The sequence below is a fragment of the Symphodus melops genome (genome assembly GCF_947650265.1).
Source record: "Symphodus melops genome assembly, chromosome: 6".
Classification (NCBI taxonomy): domain Eukaryota; kingdom Metazoa; phylum Chordata; class Actinopteri; order Labriformes; family Labridae; genus Symphodus; species Symphodus melops.
In genome coordinates, this window is record NC_136696.1 from 5,875,613 (window position 1) to 5,900,839 (window position 25,227).

General features: G+C 39.8%; 1 protein-coding gene across 1 annotated transcript; it reads right to left on the reverse strand.

Moving 5' to 3' along the window:
* Positions 1-4,375: 4,375 nt before the first annotated feature.
* calb2a (calbindin 2a) lies at positions 4,376-24,198 on the reverse strand. Its single transcript, XM_079345707.1, has 11 exons — positions 23,990-24,198; positions 19,676-19,752; positions 19,501-19,590; positions 18,147-18,227; positions 15,623-15,679; positions 12,283-12,360; positions 10,891-10,946; positions 10,731-10,770; positions 10,471-10,524; positions 6,669-6,740; positions 4,376-5,142 (listed from the first exon to the last, which is right to left on the reverse strand). The coding sequence occupies exons 1-11, from the start codon at positions 24,081-24,083 to the stop codon at positions 5,026-5,028; spliced, it is 816 nt and encodes a 271-aa protein (XP_079201833.1). The 5' UTR covers positions 24,084-24,198; the 3' UTR covers positions 4,376-5,025.
* Between the last annotated feature and the right edge of the window lie 1,029 nt (positions 24,199-25,227).

Below are 25,227 nucleotides of genomic sequence, written 5' to 3' on the forward strand. Positions count from 1 at the left end.
CCACCTCAACTGACTCCTCTCGATGTGGAGGAGTAGCGGCTCAACTTCGAGCTCCTCTCTTGTGGCCGAACTCTTCACCCTATCTCTCAGGGTGCGCCCAGCCACCCTACAGAGGAAGCCCATTTTAGCTACTTGTATCTGGGATCTTGTTCTTTCGTTCATGGCCCAAACATCATGACGGTTAGGTTAGGTTAGGAATGAAGATAGACTGGTATATCGAGAGCCTCACCTTTCTGCTTAGCTCCTTCTTCTCCACAATGGACTGATACAGCAACCGCATGACACATGGATGCTGCACCAATCCGTCTCTCGATCTCATTCTCCATCCTCCCCCCACTCGTGACTCAGAGATACTTAGACTCCTCCACCTGGGGCAAGGACTCCCTACCCTCCGATCCCTCTTCTTAAAAAGAGGGACCGCCACCCTGTCTGCCAGTTCAGAGGCACTGTACTCAACCTCCATGCAATGTTACAGACATGTCAACAATGACAGCCCTGCACAGCCAGAGACTTAAAATACTCATAGCGAATCTCATACAGCCACGGTCCCTTGCCACAGAGGAGCTGGCCAACCGCTTGGGTGATGGACAAGTCTACCTCTTAGGACTCGTCCATCTTTCCACTGCCTGATTACATCCCCAGTGGAGGTCATCAGCTCCCCACCACTGCTTCCCCCTTCCCCAGTAAAATTATATATTAGCATAAACTGTACTTATATATTAGCATAAACTGTACTTTATCTGATGACACACAGTTACATTAACCCAAATCAAGTCTAATTAGAAATAGAAAGCACACATCAATCCGACATGTAGGATGAGATGTGGGTCCACGAGAGTCTGACTTTGTTCTGATCTGGTACAGTCCTAGTTTCTTCCAGGCTGTTCGAAAGTCCTCCTCCATGGCTTCCCCGAACTCCTCACAGGCCCGATTTTTTGCCTCCACAACAGCCTGGGCCGCAGCATGCCTGGCCTGCCAGTACCGGTCAGCTGCCTTAGGAACAGGGGTCCACTTGGACTCAATGTCTCCAGCCTCTCCCGGGATCTGTGAGAAGCTCTACCGGAGGTAGAAGTTGAAGACCTCACTAACAGGTGCTTCTGCCAGACATTCCCAACAGACCATCATGACACATTTGGACTGCTGTTTGGTCTGTAGGCCGAACAACAGTCAGAGAACTGTCACCTACCCGAAGTCATAGGGACGTGACCCCTCTTGTTTAACAGGGTGAACTCCACCACACGCCGGCTAAGTTGTGGGGCCATAAGCAAGTCCACACCAGCCCGCTGCCTTTCACTGCGGGCAACTCCAGAGAAGGGAAGAGTCCAGCCCCTCTCAAGATGTTTGGTTTGTAGGTGAGCCAAACTATATCTAGCCGGTACTTCTCGACCCCCCCATACAAGCTCAGTTAGGTCAGAAAGAAGCTGTGTCTGGGATCGGGTCACAGAGGCCCCGGCCATCGACTGCCATCTGAACCACACTGCACCAGATCCTTACGGTTTTCTCTTTGGGTAGTGGGTCCACAGGGGGACAGGCCTGTGTCATCAGTTCAGGGTGGGCCCAGGCGAGCCCCAAGGGCAAATGTCCGGCTACCAGGACCTCTGCTTCGGACCCCAACCCCGGGCCTGGCTCCAGGGTGGGGCCCCGGCTGCGCAATGCGGGGCGGCGTTGCTGTCTCTGTTTTTCTATTTCTTTTAACTACTTTTGGTCTGACCCGTCACCTAGGACCTGTTTGCCTTGGGTGACCCTGCTGGTGGCATAAAGCCCCCAACAACAGTAGCTCCGAGGATCATTTGGGTACTCAAATTCCCCCACCACGATAAGGTAATGGTAAGGGGCGGGGGTGTTGTTGATAAGTTTGATGGAGAAAAAATTATTTAGCAGATGTGATAATAATTTTGTTGTGAACTGTCTATGACATTTGAACCAACCTATTTGTATCGATGTCTTTGCATAACCTTTGATCTCTACAGTATGTTATGATCATTTGCTTAACTGCTTTTCTTTCACATTGTTTTAAGGAACAGGGAAATGTCTGGATTGACTACATTGAATTGCTTATCTCCTACAACAGAGCAACAATATCTTTCTTTCCACCTTGACATGTATAAAAGGAGTTTTCTTCTCATTTGAGTTTCTCTGCATACTGGTCTGTGCATTACTCCTTCTTGCAACGACTTGCAAAAATAAAAGCTCAAAAGAGCTCAAAAAGCATTTTGTTTGTATTCTCACTGAAACATTTCCATCATATAAGTGAAGCCAATGAAGAAGTGATCAATTCTGCTGTTCCTCCACTGTCAACATGATGTTAGCTTCAAAAGCTCTGGAAGTCCCTAAGTGTTCAAATGCATTTTGACAGAATAAATTACCGTTTACAGCCTTGTTCAAAAAAGGTATATTGTATCAATAACTCATTTCTTTTTTAATATTTATTTTAGATCTTTTTATGCCTTTAGAAAGACAGTGAAGTGGAAAGTGTCATCAATCAAGGGGGAGAGCTAATGGTAAATGGAGTTGAGCTTTTATAGCCCTTTTCTATTTTCCATTGCAAAATTTGCACATTTTGGGTTGCTGCTTTGGATCAAAGTTTCATTGCTTCATTGCCTGTTGACAAGCAGCACCCCTGCACCCATGGCAGAGGTTGCTCTGTAAAGTGACCATCTGAAGTAAGTAATCCCATTTAGGAGAGACAGCCGACCTTTCCAACTGAGCCACAACTACGCATTTGGTAGATTCAATTCAAGAAAAGTTATTTGTCCCTGTGGGGAAAGAATCTGTTGTCTCTCAGAAGAGCTGGAGGTAGTGTCTGGGGCTAGGGAAGTCTGGCCGTCTCTGCTTAGACTGTTGCCCCCGCTATATATCTCTCATATATATATATATATATATATATATAAAGGGACCTTTGCGGCAGCATCCTGTAAGTCCCCTCATCTGATCTGAGTCACAGATTTATTGTGAAAATATATTTATATTTTGTTCATATATTTAATTGCAACACTGGTGATATGCAGTTGAATGGCATATAAAGATTTAAATACATCTAATTAATTGATGCAGGTTTGCACCAGCTCCACGGTGAGCTGGGAGCTTGTGTGCTCGCTGTATTATTCAGGTAACTTTAAAAGCATGTCAACTCAATTACGGAGGTTTCTCTAGAAATATCATGTACTGTCCCACTACTTCAGGAGTAACATCTGAGTGCTGGAGAAGAGAAAACCTTGCACCCTGGATTCAACTGAAAAAAATGACGCCTCCATTGGCACCATTGGAATTTCAGCCATTTTTTCTCTTTTTCTTTTGTTTAAATAATTGTTAAGGTTACATTTTGCATTTTAAGGGCAGGATTTATGTAACATTTCTAACATTCAATTTCTTGACATTTAAAGCTTCTGAGACACATCCTGGTTTTCCTTTAGGGTGATGTCAGATCAGACTGTTCAACTTTTAGATTCATTTGGACATTTAAAAGAAAAAAGGCTGAAGTCTTAACATGTTTTTAATTTTTAATTTATGTACTATTTGAAGCATTTTACATCTCTGGGCCTACATAGATAAAATATTATGGACACATTAGACTGGTGCTCTTATATTAAATCCACCTCTAAAGGAACTCCAGAATGACAGGCGATAAAGAGTGCATCCATTAGAAATTGAGTTTAAATTTATGCTAACTGGAACTTTAGTCAGCATCTTCCTATTTTAATGTTGCTGTTCAGGATTGCTTTTGTGACTCCCAGAGACGAGGTTGATGTGCATTTCATTCACACGAGGGGAAAACACAGGCAATGCCTGGCAGTGCAGACTCAGCAATAACACTCCACTTGTTCCTTCAGTCATTTTCATTATACAACTGGGAGAAAGACATCATGCTGCAAGTAAAGCTGTCTGGGTCCTTGCAACGGAGAAATAGCCATTATTTCTAACAGCTTTTGGATTCAAATGCACACTAAGCAATCCATGTCGAAGCAAAGCATTAGAAGTTATAGCTGCTGCTCTTAACGTTGTTTAATACAGATGACCAACATCAACAACAGGCTCCTGTTTAAGTGTTTTTCTCAGCTATGTTTACTGTAGCTTTAAACTGTACACCATCCTGCTCTTGTTGTGATTGCATCCATCGTTAATCCTTGTTATGCTTTTCCGGGCATATTGCAAGCAGGGGAACAATTTAAAGCTGGGAAGCATTGATAAAATATACAAGTTTGTATGCAGGAAGTCAGCACAGCAGAAGTAATCAAGGAATGGTACTTGGAAAAAATGCCACAGCTCGGCAAGGCTCTGAACTAGAAATGTTTTAACTTTAAGGCAAAAGAAAGTCGTCGAGGCATTGGAACTTCTCTCTTCTCAAAATCATATTCATACACAGTCAAAACAGATGTTATCTTAAGACATTTTATTTATATTTTCAGTTGACAGTATCAGCCAAAAACAAATATTAGAAATTAAAATCTTATAATGGAAATGGAGAGGGCCAGATCAAACAGAGGTGAAAAAAATCTGAAACAGTTCCATCACAGAATATAAATTTGATAAATTCAAACACAGTTTGCAGTTTTTTTTTTTTTTTACTACATATGGTAGGTAATGCAAAGTTGATAGAGTAAAGGAATGGAGGGGTTAATGAAGCTAGGTTAAGGTTCAGGGTTTACAAACAGCTCAGAAGGTATTTTGAGTGAAATCATGGGTTTGACAAGTCAAGTCAGGCACGGCATGGGTGGCATGGAGAGGGATGAGGTCTGAAATGCTTAAAGTAATAGAAAAAGGTTATGGATTCAAACAGGTCAGGTAAAGGGTTGCAGAAAACAAGGGTTCAAGGACGAAGAGCTGTTGCAGTGTTGACGGTGCACTTATCATTCATTCTTGGAGTTGTAACTTTAACAAGGGTCGGGGAAATGATAGGGGAGACGGGGTGTCTGGCTCATGCACCTGGTATATTGTCGCCAGGCAGCTGGAAGTGGGTGTGGTCTCAGGAGGGCAAAGCAGGGCAGGCAGAGGAAATTATGATATACAACAAGAGAGGAAGAAGCGTCACACAATTGGCTCCCTGCAGAGGACAATTTCAAGCTCGCCACGGTACAGCTTCCCCCCGTCAGACAGGTTCATGATGCTCTGCTTGTAGCCTGTCAGGCTCTTCAAGTCCACCTCCTGATAGACAGAGGGGGAGGTGTGAGAAGGTCAGTGAAGTTGCTGATGCAAAATTCAAAAAGTATTTTCCTTGAAGGTCACACTTTTTCTGCCTCTCTCTTTATTGTAACATTTTGCATGCTTAGAGAGCATTTTGTAGAAAGCCTGGGGAATGTGAAAAACAGACCTTGGTTTTCCTGCTGAAATGTATAGTATTTGTTCTACATGTCATGTTAATAGTCACACTTTGAGGGCCTTTTGGTCCTTTATTATAACTTATGCAACACCTGACTTTTCATCATGACTCCAGATGAAACAAGGTCAACAGCTTTGGTAACGACTCCTATTGGACGACCTTGATCAACAGAATACTAATGACAACTTTAAACAATTTTCACAGATGCACTTCTGAAAATAGAGAATTTCACCATGTCCCCTGAAATCCTGTTCCCACATGCAACTCACAGCGGAAAAGTATAAGACAGGAGGAGAAAGGGGGGTCTCCTGACAGTTAGTGAAAGAGCTTATAGCCAGCAAAGTTTATATATCTAGCCAGAAAAAGCAGGATATGTTTGCCACAGTTGTAATGTAATACAACTAAAGTAATGTAATACTCTGCAGTTAGAGAGATCTTGAAAAGTGTTCCATCAGTAATGATCAAGTGAGTATTAGTAGTAAGCCAAAAACTTAGATCAGTTTTCAAGTTGTCTTTGGAGCAAGCCTCAAATTACTGATTACTAAAGATATTGTAGAGCACCTACTATATCATGAATGTGAAATTAACTAAGTTAAAACATTTTGTTTCAATACGTTTATTTTTATTTTTTATTCTTTTTGTTTTGAGTTGTAGTTGATGATTTAAAACTAAAAACGGTAAACATTACATAGAGCTAGACATTTGAAACTGATATTACAGACAAAGGATTTTGCCAATTGGAAACCAAGACAGGCTGTCGTCAGTGGTGTATTAGTGCCTAAAGAAGTGGGTAGACTCTTTCATTTTCTCCAAATGTTTTTTTTCTGCCCATCCAGCAGAGGATACATATTTGCATAAATCCATGGTATGTATCAGAGGAGATTGAGAGTGATGTATAGCCTATGGAGTCTGAAAAATAAGTGCGTATACCTGTATGTACCCTGTACTACACGACTGCTTTTAGTCCTATATTGCTTCCAATATTAAAATCTGAAATCAGGAAAGAGGACTTCAGTGGCACATCACAAAGACTGTGCACTTTTGCTCACTGTAAACTTTGGTCCTTGGATGTTATTGGATGTTGTTGATAAAGATATTGAAGCATTAAGAACACCAATGTGGACAAAATGACAGATTGAAATGTGATACATTTTACTACCAAAAAACCTATTTATAGTTTGCCAGTAAGTGTAAAATCATGATTTAAGTTCATCTGTGCATATCAATGGTGCTGTGCAAATCAATGGTGCTATTATTATCATTATTATTATTATTATTATTATTATTATTATTATTACACAACTAGGACATTAGGACAGCCTGTAAACCAATAAAAGAGCTCCCATCTCACCATCTTGTTTTTCTGGTAAAGGTCTCGTAGCAGCGCATCCAACTCATGCTCATCAATGTAGCCGTTACCATCCTGAAAGAAGCATACAGAAGCACAACATGGTGTTATTTTCATCTCTGTTATGAGGACAAGAATTAGGGAAAAATAAGGAAAAGACATAGTCATCTGGCGACAATACTTTCCAAAGCAATTAAACTGCAGTCACTCAAATGTAGCTGAACACTATTTCCTTGCATATTGCACCAGATTTTTGTTTTCCAGATCCAAAAGTCCTGCAATCTAAACAAAACAAAGACACTGTGCCCTAACTATGTTTAGATTCTTAGCTTTAGAATTTTGTGTTCTGCTCTGCAGCTCAACTCTTTTCGATTATTTATAACAGTCGTCATGAATGTACCAGCCAAATGGCCATTCATGACTGATGGTTTAAAAAACACTCTGCACTTAAAACTTTGTGAACAGAGTCAGTGTAAAGTCAATATGGAGCCACTTTACTAATTAATGAGTTGTTTCTCAGTTGTGTTACAGGTTAAGGGGCCAAAAAAGAAGACCAATGAGTTAGAAGTTTTCTCTTTGGCAAGTAGTAAAGAGTGGTCATCAAAGCGCTGTCTCAAGTTCACTTCAGAGGCTGTCTTTCTTTTCTTTTCTTTTTCTTTTCTTTTTTTACTTTTGGAGATGTTCAAGGTTTATTAGACTGTAGTATCATAGGTCATGAGAATTAATTTAAGAAGCAACTCTGTTGAATGAAAAGAAAGATAAGCAAGATCAGAAATCAGTCAGTTTCTCTAAGCTGCATGCCTTCCTATATTTTAGACCTTTTCGAGGCCTTTTAGAGTTTAGGGCTGTAGCACTGTGAGTCATTTTAGTGTTTAGCTGACTGGCTACACTTTGGCCTGCTCAATATCTCTTAGTAGCAGTGATAGCAGCTGCGTATATGAAAACTGGGGCTGAGCTCACAACAAAAGTAAGAAATGTTTGTAATACAAAAATGGTTGTGGCAAGTTGTCCACAAGAAAGTGACCACACTTGCTCATCTATGATTGAACATTACATCTTGTTCTCTGCAACTGAGGTTGAGTCCAACCCTAATAAACATGCACGACATGGTGCTAAATTAGCTATAGAGTTTGCTTTTATATGGAAAATCATTGTCATCAATTTTTAATTTCAAATAAAAAGGGAAGTTTTCTTTATTTAAACATCAAACAATCCTTGAAAACACGCTTAATTTTTCTAGATTTGATATTCTTTTTGTGTTTATATACCAAGCACTGTATAAAGAATGGACTGTGCAATACCATGCTTCAAGTGAAGCCAAACGATTTGGAGCGACCCCTACTGACTGTCTGCAGTATAGGTTGTAAACCATGCTCCCTTCGTGTTAACATATGGGACACGATTCAAACATTACATACATTTTTCTCAAAAATGCATCATGATATCTTGTTATTATCACCTGTTCTCAGAATTTTTTTAATTAGATTATTATTAGATGCTTTGTAAATCAATGTGGCCCCTCAGGCCACACCCGTCGCTATGGGCGGGCCATAGGGGGCTGGGCACAAGAGCTTGAGGCACAGATCTTTAAAAAAAATTACTTTAATTATATATTATAAAAGATACAAATTATGTTGCATTGATGTTTCATTCTTTACCATTAAACCATTAAAATACAAAGAAACAATGGTGTGATTGTGTTTGAGTGATGGGAATCTACACTGCAACAGCCTATCACGGCCTGACTAAAAAGAAAATTAAGCTGCGTATGTGATGTAGCCTACGTCACTGTAGCCACTCAACGTTACCGCCGATTTTTGAAAGATGGATGAGTTTCCGCCGGTTTACTCACTTAATTTCACCATGAATATCCGTATAAATCCAGGCTATGCCGACTGTTCTCACAGCCCACACCTTTGCCCTAACTTTAGGAGTTTCTACAGTCATGTGTGAAAACTCATTTTTCATGCTCCAACGTGTCTTCTCAGAGCATCGACGCATTATGCTTCTCGGAAGCAAGGCCCAGCTGATTCAGCTTGCTTTTAAAAAGAACCTTAAACAAGTTTAACTCCGGATGGAAGGACGAGAAGGTTCTCTAATGTTGCATCCAGCTGTACTGACAGGAGGACTGGCGAGAGGACAGCGCTGCGCTGCTGCCACTCAAAGTATCGGTAGTTTCAAAGTCTGTGTGTGTGTGTGTGTGTGTGTGTGTGTATGTTTACGTGTGTGTCACATGTTGATGCATATCCGCCTGTTGACTGCTTTAAAATGCAATGTTTGAGAGATGCTTCTGGTGTTACATCTAATATGGTTTATAGTCAAGTGTGTTATGGATATTCATCATAACATTGCTTCTATGTAGGCTTATGTGGTGTAGGCTATAGGTTACCGGGTCATATTGCTGTTGGTTATGTTTCACATGATGATTGCGTGCTGTGCGAATACAGTATAGAATTATTAAAATATGCATACTGTAGGCTGATAATAATTGTGCCCCCCTATGCATTTTATATGCCCCCCCCTAAGACTAAGGTCTGGCGACAGGTCTGCCTCAGGCGCTATATGCACAGACTTAGCAGAGTAACAAAGGAACAGCGAGAGGAACATAACAACACTAACACAAAGGTAATTGAACTTTCTATGACCTTGAATGTGTGCTTCAAACTGACATAGAAATATGTTCTGCTGCAGGTGGTGTTTTATCACAAGTTAAATATGTGTTTGGTTTAGGGAAAGCAGCATCGATATTAAAACACTTCCAGTAATGTACAGTCTCTGGCTTCAAATGCACAATATGTCAGTTCCTGTCAAATGGGTATCTTTGCTTCATCGTTCAACAGGAGGAGGTTGAGGTGCATTGTCCATTTGTATTTACAGCTTATGTGATACACCCAACCTTAAAAGATAAAAAGCAACAGCCACTGCTACTGTATGAGATATCAAGCTTGTTATATAGTCCCCAAAATATTGACATGGCCCTTTTCTATCTGACCAAAGCTCAAAACATTTCATTCAGCATTAAGAAAAAAATTCAGCAGATGTCCACTAGGCATCTTTCTCCTCTGTAACCTTGCTCTGTTCCCCTTTCTTCTTATGTCATTGCGCTTCCTATAGTCCCCTGCCAATCTGTTTGTAATGTGGAAAATGTGGCTATTAACTGAACCACTGCTCATCTATCCTGAGCTGTTTACAGAGGGACAGGTGTGCCAAGCCTTACTCATTTTCATAGGAAGTACAGGAGCGTCCTAGATACAAAACAAGAAATTTGTATATTCATTATATAAAGGAAGGGGAAACACCAAAACAAACAACGCTTAGTCATCCAACCATTCCCAAGAGTCTAGGCGTTTTTTGTTTTTTTTCCAACTGTATTGTAATTCCTTTTTATTTTACAGTGTCTAGAGTAGCCTACACTTTCTTACTCAAATCACCTGGTGAGAACATAACTATTGTCTTCCAGATGCAGGAAAAGATTGAGCAGAGACACACCCAACTTTCACTACTTTTGAAATATGACTCTATGTAACTTGTCTCAGTCAAATTTAATTTGGTTACCACCAACTTTATCAACTAAAAAACATTAATATTTTACCCAAGATAGAAACAATAGTGCTATTGGCAATCACAAGGATATCTTTTGAGACATGACCAGTGGCTCATGGGATATGTAGTTTATATTCACAGAATTACGTTTTAAAGGGATAAAAAAAAAAACTACCCCGAGAGTGAGGACAGACTTAAGCTTCATTTTTGTAAAGTAGTAAACAACATAATTTATTCCCTCCTTTGAGGAACAGTTTCCTACCTTGTCATAGAATGTGAAGATGGCACTGAACTCCTCAGTATCCAACTTCACACCCTGTAAAAAACAGAGGAAGGACTTTGATTAGCAGGCTTTAAGTTGCCAAACATAAGAAGTTACAATAAGAAAACTCAAACAGAAAAGTAAAGCTCGTCACAGGTATCTGATATTAGGGGCTACACGCCACAAAGTATTTCAGGGATTATATTTGCATTGCTTTTTTATTTTGTGTTATTCATTTCAGCACCATGTTTGTTCCCTACCTGGAATATGAGTAAAAAATTCTCCTCTGGAGGAAGAAGCCTGTGGGAGAGAAGGACTTCATTAGCGGACACAATAGGTGTTAAATTATTCAAATCCATTGAAAGAACATCAGCAGGCAATGTTCTCCAACATTTATCCAACAGTAAAATTGCACATTACCTTGCCATCTCTGACAGGCCCAACTTCCCATCTCCATTCAGATCAAACATCTTGAGCTACAGAGAGGAAGCAGAACAGAGATATGAAGGACGGAGGAGAGGGACTGAAAGTAAAGGTTTTTTTATAGATATACGCCATCAAGATGAATTGAATGAGGTACCTCCATTTCACCATTAAGAAATGGAATTGACTGCCATTGACTGCACCTTTATTACAAACTTTTTTCATACAGTAGCAGTGAATGTTTAGCAGAGAACCAGCTATTCATATAAAATGCTTTAACCATTTCAGCCAATGCTGTTTCTGGGGACTTCTTACAGGATAAAAACACAAAAGCTCTCCTTTTCTCAGAATTACATCAAGAAAAAAGTATGAAAAAAGTTTTCTTTCACGGAGAGAGCCACAGACTTCTTCCTTCCTGAAAGACTCTGCTGCTGTGGAGCTCAGCCCAGGACCAGTTCAGCATCTGGCTCCTCAGTGTTTCAGGCAGCAGGGTGGAAGACACACAGCCTGGGTCTGGTCCTGTACCTGCTCAAGAGCAGTGCTGCAGATTTCTTCTGCTACCACCAAAGTCACAGACAAAGCCTGGGCAAACTGCAGAGTCTGGATCAGCTGCCTCCTGAGGAGCTCAAGGAGCTATGCCAGGGCCTGGTGTCCAGCCCAGGAAGGGGGGAGAAAATCCTGTCAGTCCAACTGACACTTGCTGGCCAAGAAACCACTGACCCAGCTTATTTAACAGCCGTGCCAAGCTACTGGCCCCTTGCTCCCATAATCCTATTGGGGCCGCTGTGGCTCACTGGTAGAGTCAGTCGTCTCTCTACCAGAAGGTTGGGACAGTGGGTTCAATCCCAAGCTCTGGCAGTCACATGTCAAAGTGTCTTTGGGCAAGACAATACACCTCTAATTGCTCTGGCTGCTGGGTTAGTGGATTACCTTAATGTGATCATATTGACCAATTTGTCCAATGTGATAAATACACGAAAAAGAAACATTTATGACAGTGTGTATTTGTGAAATGCTTCAGAAAACGAGGGCAGGTCAGTGCTTTCAGGTAGAAGCATGTTAGCACATCTGAGCTGTAAAGTGACAACCTGCAGAAAAACAAAAGGTCACAACCACTGAGCTGTACCAAATGGCTGCAGGCAAAACTCTGAGTTTGTTCCTGAAGAAACCATTGGTGTTCACAAGATTATATTTATTATCTTTATGTAACCATTAATATTTTGGACATAAATACTTGATGACATCTGTTACCTCATTTGAGTTTTTTCAACTGGGACATATCTTGGTCCAAGAAACTTTAAGCCGACTAGCTTTCTTTAAACAATCTGGGTGTCTGTATGAGGAGTTATGACTTGCATGACTGAAACAGAGCATAAAGTGGAGTCTTACTATGGTCTTTGCGTAATCATGGAGCTTCTGTTCATCGTAGCGTCTGTTAGCCTTCTTAAGCAGGTCTGTCAGAAAGTCCTAAGGACAGAGACACAGATAGAACAAAGTGAAATGACAAAGAATATACAGTTTGGCATCTAGGTAAAAAAAACAACAGATAATCACATTTATGCAAGAGCTTTAAGCGACAAACTAAGGTATAAAGGTTCAAAGCCACAATTAGAGGACAGTTGTACTATTTATTATAGAATTACACAAAACAGAAATCCACTTTAATGCAAAGTTGAAACATAATGTCACATTCTACATCAAAGCAAAGGTGATGTCTCAGGGGTGTTTATATAGCTGGTGCGTAAAATAACGTGTTACATTTAGAGGGGCTGTGGCAATCCCGGGCCATGTACTGCATGTCATTCACTCTTATCCTTTTTTTAAAACTCATCTCAGTTATTGCATCAAAAACCAAACATTAATCTGGCATTAAGAGTGTCTCAGTTACTTGTCCTTAAATACATGTACTTACTTGGCAAATAAATTTTTTTATCGGGCTGTCATAGTGATAGGGTTTTATTTCTCTGTCACATCATTAAAAAGAAAACAGTGAACGGTTAATCTGTCATTCCCTTTAATTTATGCATTAATGACTTTAAATTAAAAAAGAAGCGCAAATAAATATAACTATAAATTAGGTTAGTTAGTGGTAATAGTTTGACAATGACGGCAGAGTGACAATTGGAGCCAATAAAACTTAATTATACAGTAAAAAATAAGATCATACAAAAAAAAAGTGAAAACTATGACTTAAGTGAAGTTTATGAATGCTTCTTGCGTTTGGTTTGGAAAACTCAAATCTAGCCTCGTCTGACATCTCAAAAGTCTTCTTGTATCAACTGAAGAGTACTCCAGAGAATTAAGTTTACTTTTTTCATATAGTCATTATTAGATAAATACATCAGCTGCCTGCCGTCTCATCTTCGTTCACACCTGAGTTACCCATCTGATCCTGCTCATGCAGCTGGACAATGTGTGAGCCCACAATAACCCAAGCAGTCAGTCTTATTTATATGTCCTGCATCCCTGACCCCTCTAATATTCAAATCACCGACGTGAAGCACATATGATTTCACACAGTGCTGAAGTGATACATGACAACACTTTTGCAGCATTCTCACCTGAACAAAACACTTGACATCACTGGGGCATTTTCTTTGAAGCATCCACTAAACATTCATCTGCCAAAGAGTTGCCCCAAATATTCTTGCTCATTTTTGTCACGTATGTTAAATAATGCCTGAGAAATCTTCTTTGTTAGGAAATGTGTTTTTTTTATTCTCTTGATGTCCCTAACCCTGGAAAAACTGAAGCCTGGAACATGTTCAGCGCATCAATTTATCATTCACCCTTTCATTTTTTGGAAGGCAGTTAATGCATTATTTTTGACAGATGTTTCAAGTTCCTTTTAGGGTAGTTTTACATTTCTGCAAAAATATGCTAGTTCACTGTCTTGCTAAAAGTTGATATCACTTTTTTGGGTCTGTATTCCAAATTTGAAGCTCTGATAAATGAGCTTGACTAAGCAAAACAGGAGCGCAAACGGCTTGCCTTGTTTTCACTAAAGTTCATAGAAAACCTATATATGTTACATATTAATTGAGATTGTTCATTTACAGACAAACACATTAAAATATAACAAGTAGCTGTTTGACAGAAAGGTACTATCTGGGTCCTTTGTGATGACAAGTGGTAAGGCTCATATATATCTTCGAACCTTGTTGTCATCTTGTACTGTATTTAAACATCACTGATTGGTGGTTCCCATTTGACAACCCCTTCGATGATTTGGGTCTGGCTGTCCACTGACTACATGGCAGAGTTACGGGGGCCAACAGGGACCATGAGGTAGGATAGGTTCTATTGTTGTTGTTTCTACCTGGAGCTCGCATTGCGTGGCTCCTTGGTAATAGTGGCTACTAAGCACCATAAGGTAGGTTATGTAACATATCAGTAGAGCTTAGGGGCATACTGTCGTAAGGAGGAGGGATTTCACGTGTCTTGAGTTCATTTTAAAATGTAGGCAGGAACAAAGCCGAGTTGTTGTTTTGCATTCCCTCGGCAGGTTTCTTGTCTTTATGCTAAGCTATGCCAGCTATCTGCTACCTTGACCCACAGACTGTATAAAAATTTTGAACAGCTCCCCTGTAAATTGAATTTAGAGCTTCCCCTACTGTCTGGCTGGAATACTGGACATAAGCTCCGCCTCCTCTACGTTAACAGATGGAACCTGAGTCAAACTTTTAAGTCAAATTTCACATTAGATAACTTTTTTCTCAGACATTTAATGCTATAGAATAATAAAACCATGATTGACTGCTCTGTTGACAAATGCAGCTTCTGCAGTGTTGTGTGTACCTGCATTAGCAGAGTAGAGCAGGGACAGTGAGAGGACACGTAATTACTTTGATGACAAGAGTCACTGAACTTGCCATAACTGTGAGTGTCTGTTTCAAACTGACACAAGTTTCTGCTGGGCTATATATTGTACTGACCTCAGTTTTCTAGGGGGTCAGGGAAAGAAGAGGGACGTCAACTCGGCAGCAGAGTCTACTGCACAAATCTTTCCACAAATGACGTCACCAGTACAAGGGGGTACTTTGGCTTAATTTGTGTACAATTGGAGGACGTAGACATATGTTCTCAATCTTTCTTTACAATAACGGGCCCTTTCTTTTGATATAACACACAGCCACAAAAAAACGTTCCCCCAAAATGTTCAAAAGTATTGTTTAACTATTTTCTGCACATACTGTAGATAGGGCACAAACTGAATTATAAGAGGACTGTGTTTGTCTCTTTCTTTTGTTTTCTTTTTATTGGTGTTAACAAAAACATGCAAGTGAGGACATTTCGCCTGCCTTTTTTACATTTTAAATGAATGCAGGGGGTAGTGGAAATACTTAGAGATGAACAAATAAAAGCAAAGCCTGACTATTACAGTTCGAGTAGATGTTAGAATGTAAATTATGACAAGGACAGACAGAGTTTATGTAGCTTAGATGCTATGTGACCCTTTTTCTTATAATTAGGGTTTAGGATGGGTGCTCTGTAAGTGACAAAGTTTTGATGTGCACAATGAAGGAAAAAGGAAAGAACAAAAGACAAAAAAATAAAAGTGAGTTTGACAAAGTATACAGATGGATCAATGATCATAATATTTGTGTCTCTAAATCATACTGGACTTTTTGATGCAAATGTTGGTAAGAAATATTCCATAAAAGCCCTGTACTTGATTGATATGCTTTATATATGTAATATCATTGGAACTCGTTAACTAACAACATACCTTCAGTTCATTTGTATCAATGAATCCACTGCGATCTGTGTCATATCGCCTCCATGCCTGAGAAAAGAAAAAGAAAGATTAGATTAAAAGCAGTTTTTAAACCCTGATGCACAAAGCACAAACACACTGTTCTTCAGAGTGATTTACATTTCTCTCCCTACATAAATCCTCTCTGATCGAACCCCAGCCTGCTCTTTAACTGCGCCAGGAGTTTGATTTTTCTCTGGTGCTGAGCAGAAATCGTTCCAGAGGGGAACAACCACAAAAGCCTCGACCATCAGTGTGTAATCACACAGTTTTCGATACAATTCTGTTCACCCACATTCAGAATGGAGGGCAACAAGAGACAGAGAGAGAAATGAGAAAGGGAGAGAAAGTCATTTTAATGAATGTTTTAATCTAGCAGCTGTCCCTGTCCAAAGAAGGGCTCCTTATCAAAGATGGATGGTCTTCCCCCTTCTCCTTCTCCTTTCCTCTTTTCCTCCTCCCCTCCTCTGGGCTCTGCAGAGGAGCTACAGTAGTGTTATCCATTATATATGACTCTGAAAATAGAAGGTTCTGCTTCCTCATTCTAACCCTTTAAGAACCTCTGCACCCACTTCCTCCTCCCTGCACCCTTCAACAAAGACTGATTAATCCTCCTCTCTTACTTTATGTTCTCAAACTCTGGCTCTTAACTTCCCATCGACATTTCATTTATGTCCTCTCAGTTCCCGCTTTCTGTCGTTTGCCCTTTGTATCCTTCTCCCTCAACACCTTCTCGCTCTGTCACCCTCCTTCTCTCATTTCATTATTCTTTCGCAATATGACACAGGAGACAAGGACAGACTCTTCCCCACATTGTAATTGGTTTCTAATTGGCTCCATTCTTTCATTGGGACAGATCTAACATAAAATCTGCCATTTTCTCATCTTCTGGAGATATTTAGTGGAATAAATTATTTCCCATTTCAAGTTCGTCTCAGCACACATATTGCTCTGCTGAAGGCTTTTTGTTACTTCTACAAGCATTTATTATTCATTATTCACAGCAGTACTAAACTTGTTTACCGTGAATATGTATCCTGGTGTCTCTATCACGCAGCTTGGCCGTTATATGGTATAACAGGTCAGCATTCTTTTTGTGAGGATTTGTGAGTCCTCAGTGATGGCCTACATATTTGTAGTGATAAAACAGTCATCACTTCTAATTTCATCTGATCGATTCATAATTTGACAAACAGCATAAAAACAGCATGTTTTTGAGATGATGTATGCTTAAAAACATGATATTTTGAACAGTTAGCATATACAGGGTTAAGTTACAGAGGTTTACTAGTAATTAAATGACTTAAAACAGTATTTTATGCCTGTCACATATTTTGCTCAAACTACAGTTTACCTGCCTGCTACTAGCCATAGACTGACTGAGACTGGTCAATATTACTGTAATTTGAAATTGGTTGCATATTGAATTATTCTTACTATTCTGTAATTTTATAGTCCCAAAACTAGATGTTCAGGTTTCAAATTGCTCCTTCGGTTTAACAGAAATGTAGATTCAGACTAACCTATAGGCGAAAGAAAACAATTAAGAAAAAAGTTCACAATTAGCACAATTTATTGCTCCCCATGATATGACAGTTTGACATATCTGATGCACTTCCAAACAATGGGCTTTTATCTGGTTTCTTATTGCATTGCTGAGGTTGAACTTGACATATAAGTCCAACCTCAACTTGTGGCAACTGTAAGGAAACAGTAAACTGCACCCTTAATTGAATGGATGCAAAAATAACGATCGCTTTTTCTTGGTTCAAAAAGTAATCAAGACTTTCGAATGACTCATAATATGTTTATCATATTAATAATTTGATGGTAATGACAGGTGCATGTGACCTGTCTGTTTACCAGGGACCACAATGTTCGGTCACAAAGCACAAGCACATATGTTTGTATTATACTTAATAATATTTAAGGAATGCTCTCATCGTAATCATTTACTGGATTCTTGAGTGTTCTTTGAGACATGTGTGTCAGCTGCCTATTTCAAGTAGATGATCTGTCTGCTCTTTTCTCATAAGTGCTGTATTGCTCTGCATTGCAACTCAGAGGTTGATATTCATGAAGGACCATGTGAGGTCCTTAGAGGTCTTTGATTTGGGCAGAAAGAGACTAATGTGGAGGCAGTGAGTCTGTGGTTTTCTTTCCAGTCTATGCTAGTTTATTTCACTTATGAGAAAATCTATAGCCATGAAATGAACTGTGAAATCAGCTGCTTGGTACGAATGACAACATGAAGGCTGTCTCACTTCTATGGCCGACTGACTATGTTCTTGAGTTACATTTGTAACACTAATTGCATCTAATGGGGAACAAGAATGTTTCGTACTGAAAGCTAGAAACTGATCAAACTGGAGTCTGTCAAGAGAAGAATAAGACGTTCTACAATATATATACATATATATACATAGAGAGAGAGAGAGAGAGAGAGAGAGATAAAGAGCAGCCCCATCCATGCACACATTAATAAACACACTCTTACCGCCATAAACTCAGCACTGGAGCTGACAAACTGTCTGAAGCAGAGCAAGAAGTTCTCTTCGGTGGGGAGAATCTGGGCCAGCTAAAGAGAGAAATGACAGTAAAATGGGAGTGGTGAGTACATAAGATGGTGGTTGATATGGTGGGAGAGAAGACGAGGAGACCAGGGAGCTTTTTGCCTACAAAGCCTCAAATGGGCAACTCAGACATAAATAATAGAGAGCTATAACCTCTGAGGCCGGGCCGTGCTCAAGTTAGAATTTTTTTTTTTAAATTGGCACTAGGCTTTCTTTGCTTCTTTCCCATCCTGGCAGGGGATTATTGTTATCGCAGAGGCTTTCCTTCTTGTTTCTTTTTCAAATTACTCTCTGAAAATGGTAAAATCGAGGGAAGGCATCCAAACTGCCAGTCTAAAGAGGGTATGATAAAGACTGTATTTATGCATCGATCCCAGTATTGACCAGGTCTTTGAAGCCTGGATTCATGTGCTGTATTTCTATGCTGCTTTTATATAATCCAAGCCCTTTTTTCTCTTTTCTTTTTCTCCCAGCAGACAACTCAAAGACTTTCTGAGGTTATTTTTGGACCTGAGGCATATTTGACTGAAAACCATTTGTACGTAAAATGAAAAAAAAAAAAGCAACTTTTTCATGTCTCGATTGATATAAGTGGAAAGAGCTCCATTGAATAACTTCATCGTATCAACATTTGAAAATATCTAGTGTATTTCCTTCCAAAATTATAAAGAGATATTTTGGCATATTCATTCCCTTCTGTGAGAGCTACAGAAGATTGATTTATTTCTGTGTTACCTTAAGAGTTACAATCAGCAGAAGGTTACTGTAGCTTATTTGAAGCGAAAGGCTAAATTAGTAACGTTCACAGGTTAAAAAATGTTATTGCCTCGCAACATAACTTATTACATCTCTTACCTTGAAACAAAGAGTCACTAAACCACCACGTTTTGTCCAAGGTTACTGGTTGCCATGGCACAAATACATTGTTTATTTGCACTTAACTTTAACATAATATTTTCCCACTGTTTCTAGTCTTCATGCTAAGCTAAATAGAACTAGCTGCTTGCTGTGAATTCATCGTTGATAGAAAAATATAAAAAGTAGTTCCTCTCTTGATGTAATTCTCAAGAGAGTTGATAAACTAAAGTTATTTCCATAATGCAATGCAAACGTAAATAATTTTGAAGACACTCTCTTCGTTCTTGATGCTAAGCTAAGCATGACGCTGGAGAATATTAATTATCTTGTGTAACTCTTACAGAAATTAAAGCTGCATACTTAAAGTCTTAATCTTTTTTTTTTTACTGTTTGTAACAAGACGTAACTGCAGTGTCTTACCTCTGACATCTCAATTCGTCCATCTTTGTTCTTGTCAAACTTCTGCATGAACTCCTTCATGTTTTCTCTGAATGTAGGGTTTGAAGGGTCCTAGAAAACATGTATACACAATAAAGCGTCAAACCAAAGTGAAAATAAAATTTTATGTTTAAATCGCTCTTGTTCCTGAACTCACCACTCCTGCTCCTCTCCGGGCCACCTCCAACTCCCTGAAGAAGTTCTCCAGCTCCTTCCCCTCAATGTAGCCATTACCTGCGTGACAACAGATCATAACAGCAAGTTATTGTAACACACTACAAAAGGGCTATTTCCAATCGCTGACAAGCAAAAGCCCCAGGATGTAGTCATAGTGTCACAGTGTAAAATAAATCCAGTCATGGCTCAGTTTTGCCCTGATATTGATTCGAACATGAGGCTTTTGCCAGTAACCCTCTTCCTTCCCCTCCAGCTCAATAGATTAGGCTATTGACTGACATCATGCAAACTGATCACTCCAAAGAAGACTCTCCGTTCGGAGGGTTGTATCCAAGGAGAAGCTATTAATGGAAATTTGCTTTTCTAGGATATGAAAGGTTATGATCCACAAGCAGCTCCTTTATTCAACAGAGATCAATACTACCTTATCTGCAGTGTGGCAGATAAGGTGAATCAATATGGGTAACAGTGCAATGACACAGTTTCTACCTGAATTTCTTTATTTTAGGAAGATAATTTGGACTTAAAGGACTAATATATTTAGTAAGGAGATACTGAAGCTTTGTAATCTCTTCAGGAAATGTCTTAACTTTGTTTTACTGCATGTTTCCAATCTCTTTGACAGCCTGGGCGTCACTTTTGTCACAAAAAAAGTGCCTATCCTGGGTTGATTTTGATCACATTTTTTATTCCTTGTTGACAAATTTAGCACAGGACACTAAGGTTGAATTTCTTATCTTATTTTATCTGTATGCCTGGTGTTAAAAGGCCCTGACAGTATCTATTCCGAGGACAAATGTATGCTCGCTTCACCCAGGTACCGTGTGAACCTGTGCCAGTATTCTATCAACAAGCATGCTGAATGGCCAGACAGATGGCTCCAAACGATGTAGCAAGCTACTTCAATAAAACCCTAGAAGGCAGAGCTGCCTCATTAAACACTAACAAAGATAATCATGGCTTCCGCTTCCTCTCCTCCACCTCAAACTTGCTTCTTCTCACTGTCATCTTCTTTCGAAATCTCTCTCCCCACCCAGCCAACATCTCAGCGTCTTTGTTCTACCCATGGGAAATTCTTCAGCATGTGTGTGGGCATGCATGCGTTCCTTACTGATGTTATCAAAACTCATGAATACCAGCTCTGCTGTTTCAATAAGTGGGATGGTTAAATGGCTCACTGATATGGAGTCTCCCTCCTGTGGGTTTTATTGGCATGCTGCAAAGAAATGACCAGCTTGATAATTGAATAGAGTAAGATGTGATTAAGTGCAAGCAGGATGGCATACAATGACAACAAAAATAGATGTAAGAATAGAATATGCATGCGAAATGGTATAGAGTTAATAAATGCTTCAATAAATCCATATATCCCATTATACTTGTATAAGTGAACATCTGTTTGTCCAGTGCTTATACTCTCTGTTCCAAACAGCCTAAAGGCAACAACTGAATGCTTATTTATTTATTTAGACTTTCTATTTTCTTTGAAAGGCTATGTGTTCTGCAGACAAATAAAAAAGTGTCATCATAATGTAAACTGCCCAGCCTTAAGCATACACCCTTCAGTTGAAGAAGTCACTGCAAGAAGATAATTTGTAGATGACTTCAGATGACGTCAAGATCATTGAATTTGAATGTCAAAACACCCGTTTTATAAGACATAATGAGAGCTTGCCAACATACAAACTTTCATATTCTCTAGTGCTTCTGTACATTGGCTTAAAGCATGCCCCAACCAGCAAGATAAAAGGTGCACACTCTTTGGGATCCTGCGTCATCACAGTCCCAGGAGTTGTGAGTAATATGTTTTTCTCTTCTACTAGTTTTGACTCTAAAATTCAGCCCCAAGAAAACTCTCAAAGCAGACTGCTTAACCACCTAAGTGCATATTTAAATCCTATAGTGCATTTGCCTTTCAAACGAGAGTGCAGCCCTGTCTATTCAAATATTTTGTGTTGAGAGCACAGCTGGTTCAATTCATCATACTATGAATTTCCATATCCAGGTTAATAAAAATAATTGACAGCTCTATAGTTAGCAAAAAAAGCTCCTGCAGTTGTTTCCTCCTGCAGCTTTGAAGTGATAGCATTGAAAACTCCCAAATGACACGGTAGAGAAAGATGAGAGGGACACATAGAGGTGGAGCTGCGAGTAGATGCAATCCAGATGAGACCTAATCCTGGGCCAACAGGGGAATAAGTGATTTCTTCAGCTCTGGGTGCATCGCCTCTTGTGTATTTTTATCTGCAACTCAGAGATGTTTACTCAATCTGAGCAAACAAATTAGCTCTCCTTTCTTTCTGCTGAGCTAGAAGACACTCCTGATAATGAGAGCAGGAATCAAGCGCTGGAGTTAAATCAGTTGATGCACATTGGTTGTATTTGATTTGCAAAGTAGCTCATTGCAAATCACAGTATGTAAAATACCTCTGCTGCAGGACACCACCTGGACGATATGAGTAGCATTAATGTGCTTTAACCAGGCTGAAAGAGTGAATTCAATAACAGAAATGACAACTTCATCTGCACTCATATGGGAGAGCTCACATGCAGAGGCCCTCCACCCCACCCCACCCCACTCATCATGCCACCTTGATTTCCCTATAGAGCACCTTTCAGCATGTGTAAAGGCCTTTGTCAAAAAACAAATCGCCTTAATGATGAACTCCCAGGAGTGTACACAACAAATAGGTGAAACAGCAGAGTGTATTTTGGACATCTCAGGTGAGCGTATTAAACAAGCAAGACTGAAACCTTTCTGTTTAAACTGTACCACCAGCAGAATGGAAACAAAACTGAAATGAAAATGGCTGTACTTTTGAGGGATTGACCACTGTGGACTTTTGAGCCCCTCTAGAGCACTTGAAAATGCTTCCATCAGCATTTTTATCAGGTCATAGAATGTCATTTAACCACAGTGGAGTCTGCAGACCTTTACGTGGAATGCAAGTATGAACATTTCCATAATTAGGCTTATGAGGCCTTTGTGACGGCACTGACAGGACTCATGGATTTGTTAACTCGTCATACAGCGCAACTCAGACGCTCACACACTCATACACACACAAAGGATATTTGCATCGTGACAAGACTGGCAAGAAAGGACACAAATCAAGAGGGAGAAGAAACACTGCGTGTGTGTAGGTGTGTGTGTGTGTGTGTGTGTGTGTGTGTGTGTGTGGAGGGAGGAAGGTTCTTTTTGAATAAATGTGTACATACTGTATAGTTTTTTAAAATGTTGACAGACATCACATTATTCAACATATATCTTTCTTTTTTTTTTAACCAGGTGGCTTCCACTAAACACGAGGAATACTTATTCATAGGCACTCATTGATAGAGCTCAAAAAACAGCCTGGTGGGGAAAAAAATCAATGCAAGTTGCATCAGTTACAGCCAATTACTTTACATCCAAACAGACAATGATCAAAGGCTGCTTTATTAAACCACTGATTAAGTAACGAATTGATTACAGATTACACATTAATTGCGTATGAATCCAATTCCCTTCATGGGTGTACAATTAAAACGTCAGGGTTTCCTTCATGTAGGCTACGTACCATGGGATGATATCTCTTGGCGCGGATTGTGTGCTCATAGAGAGCTTAATAGTGGAGAGAAAAAAGGCTGCTTTCCCCTACAGAAAAAGTAGATCTTCTCGCACCCAGCTCATTACATTTCGCCTGCAAGTTAACATTTAATCAATTTAATGCATAACATTTTCTCTTCCTCCGAATCATCAGGATGTGGTTGATTTATATAAAACCTGATCCTCCTGCACATCGAAAATAAAAGTAAAATAAAAACAACCTTAATATTTAATAAGCTAAGGTCAGGGCACATGCTGACGTCGGGAGTGGTCCGCATCTAAACTTAAATTGGCGGATTATCCAATTTTAACATAAAGTAGATGAAATTTGGTTTATCCAATAAAGTTTGTTCCTGTACATTGGCTTTTAAAGCGCAGTAAAGATACGTCATCTATTATGGCTACTTATTTAACTGTAAATTTAGGAAAGACTAATTAAGACAAAATAAAGACGGAACAGCCCTACATTAAGCCTTATTTGGATTTATAGGTAACCATTGCCCCTTTTATTGGTCTCTTAATAAGTTGTCTGATCTTTAAGCTTCAAAACGTTGTTTTTGTTGTTGTTGATGTATTGCTCTACATTTGCTTATTTTATATCCTTTCATCAGCCGGCTGCATTTTACAAAAAAAAGTAATTATTTAGTTGTCTTTTAATAAGTTTGAGTTCAAAACTACTTTTAAAAGGGTTAAAAATTGTCTTACCATCTGCGTCGAAATGTTTCCAAATGTCGAGGAACTGCGACGCGGTGACCTCGGCCAGATGCAGGTGAGGAGGCTGTTGAGGTTTGTTTGCCATGATGCTCTCGACGGATGCTGCAGCAGATGGACGTCAGAAAAAAAAAATCCGCTTCTGACTTTTCTGTGTCTCTTCTTCAAATACACCCCACACTGTGGCCCCTGTGCGCCGCCCGCCGCTTTTTAACACCGGCGCAGGAGCGACAGTAGCGCTGCATCGCCGCTGGGGGCGCGCTGTCTCAAACATCTTCCATCTGAGTCAGCGTCCCTGTCTCTCCGGGAGTGTGCGCGCATCGGTGTGCTTTGAGCTTGTTGTGTGATAGGGTGTCTTGAGGACTGCAGTGATCGGACTGATGTGTGAGTGTGTGTGCACGCGTGCGTGTGTGCGTGTGTGTGTGTGTGTGTGTGTGTGTGTAAGTTTGTACAGTAGGCTACGCTTTGACAGAGAGGGAAATAATGAATAGATGCAGATAGTGAGCAGATTGTCCTGATGTTGTATTATCGTTCTTTACAGTAGACTCTCTCTCTCTCTCTCTCTCTCTCTCTCTCTCTCTCTCTTTCTCTCACTCACTCTTTGTTTGTGTGAGTGTGTGTGTGTTCTTTCTTATTTCTTACATCTGTGTGTGTATCTAAGCGTGCAGCTCCCCCAGCCTGTCTGCCAGTGTGTGAGGCTTCACAGACTTAATTAGAACTCACACACTAATCACATTTCCCACACTGCCTCAAGCCAGCAGTGATTAGCCCACATAATAAATGTAAATTCTGGAAGAAAAAAAAAGAACAGAAAGTAGGGTTGAGGTGAGGAGGGTCTTGGGTTTTTTTTCATTAATAGCCAGTCTACTGTGAAGAGAGGCAGGCAAAGCCACAGATCCTATTAGGAGAATGAGGATGAAAAAAAAAGCTCTTCTATATATTTCTTGAACTCATTTACTGCAGAGGTGATAATATTCAGGATGAAGTAATAAGACTGTAATGAGCATGAGTGAAAGTATCCCTAGAAGCTTGTTCCTGCTGTTGGATGGAGTCTGCATTGACACAGCTTTTAACACACAATGACTTTAATATTTTTTTTCAATTATCACATGTTCTTCGACAGAACTTATTGGCAGGGTGGAGGAGTGTTTTTTACGATCCCTTCCTGGTGGTTATAGTTTACCCTTTCACTGGAGCACAATTGTATTGATGGCAGCTCTTTTTCCTTTAAG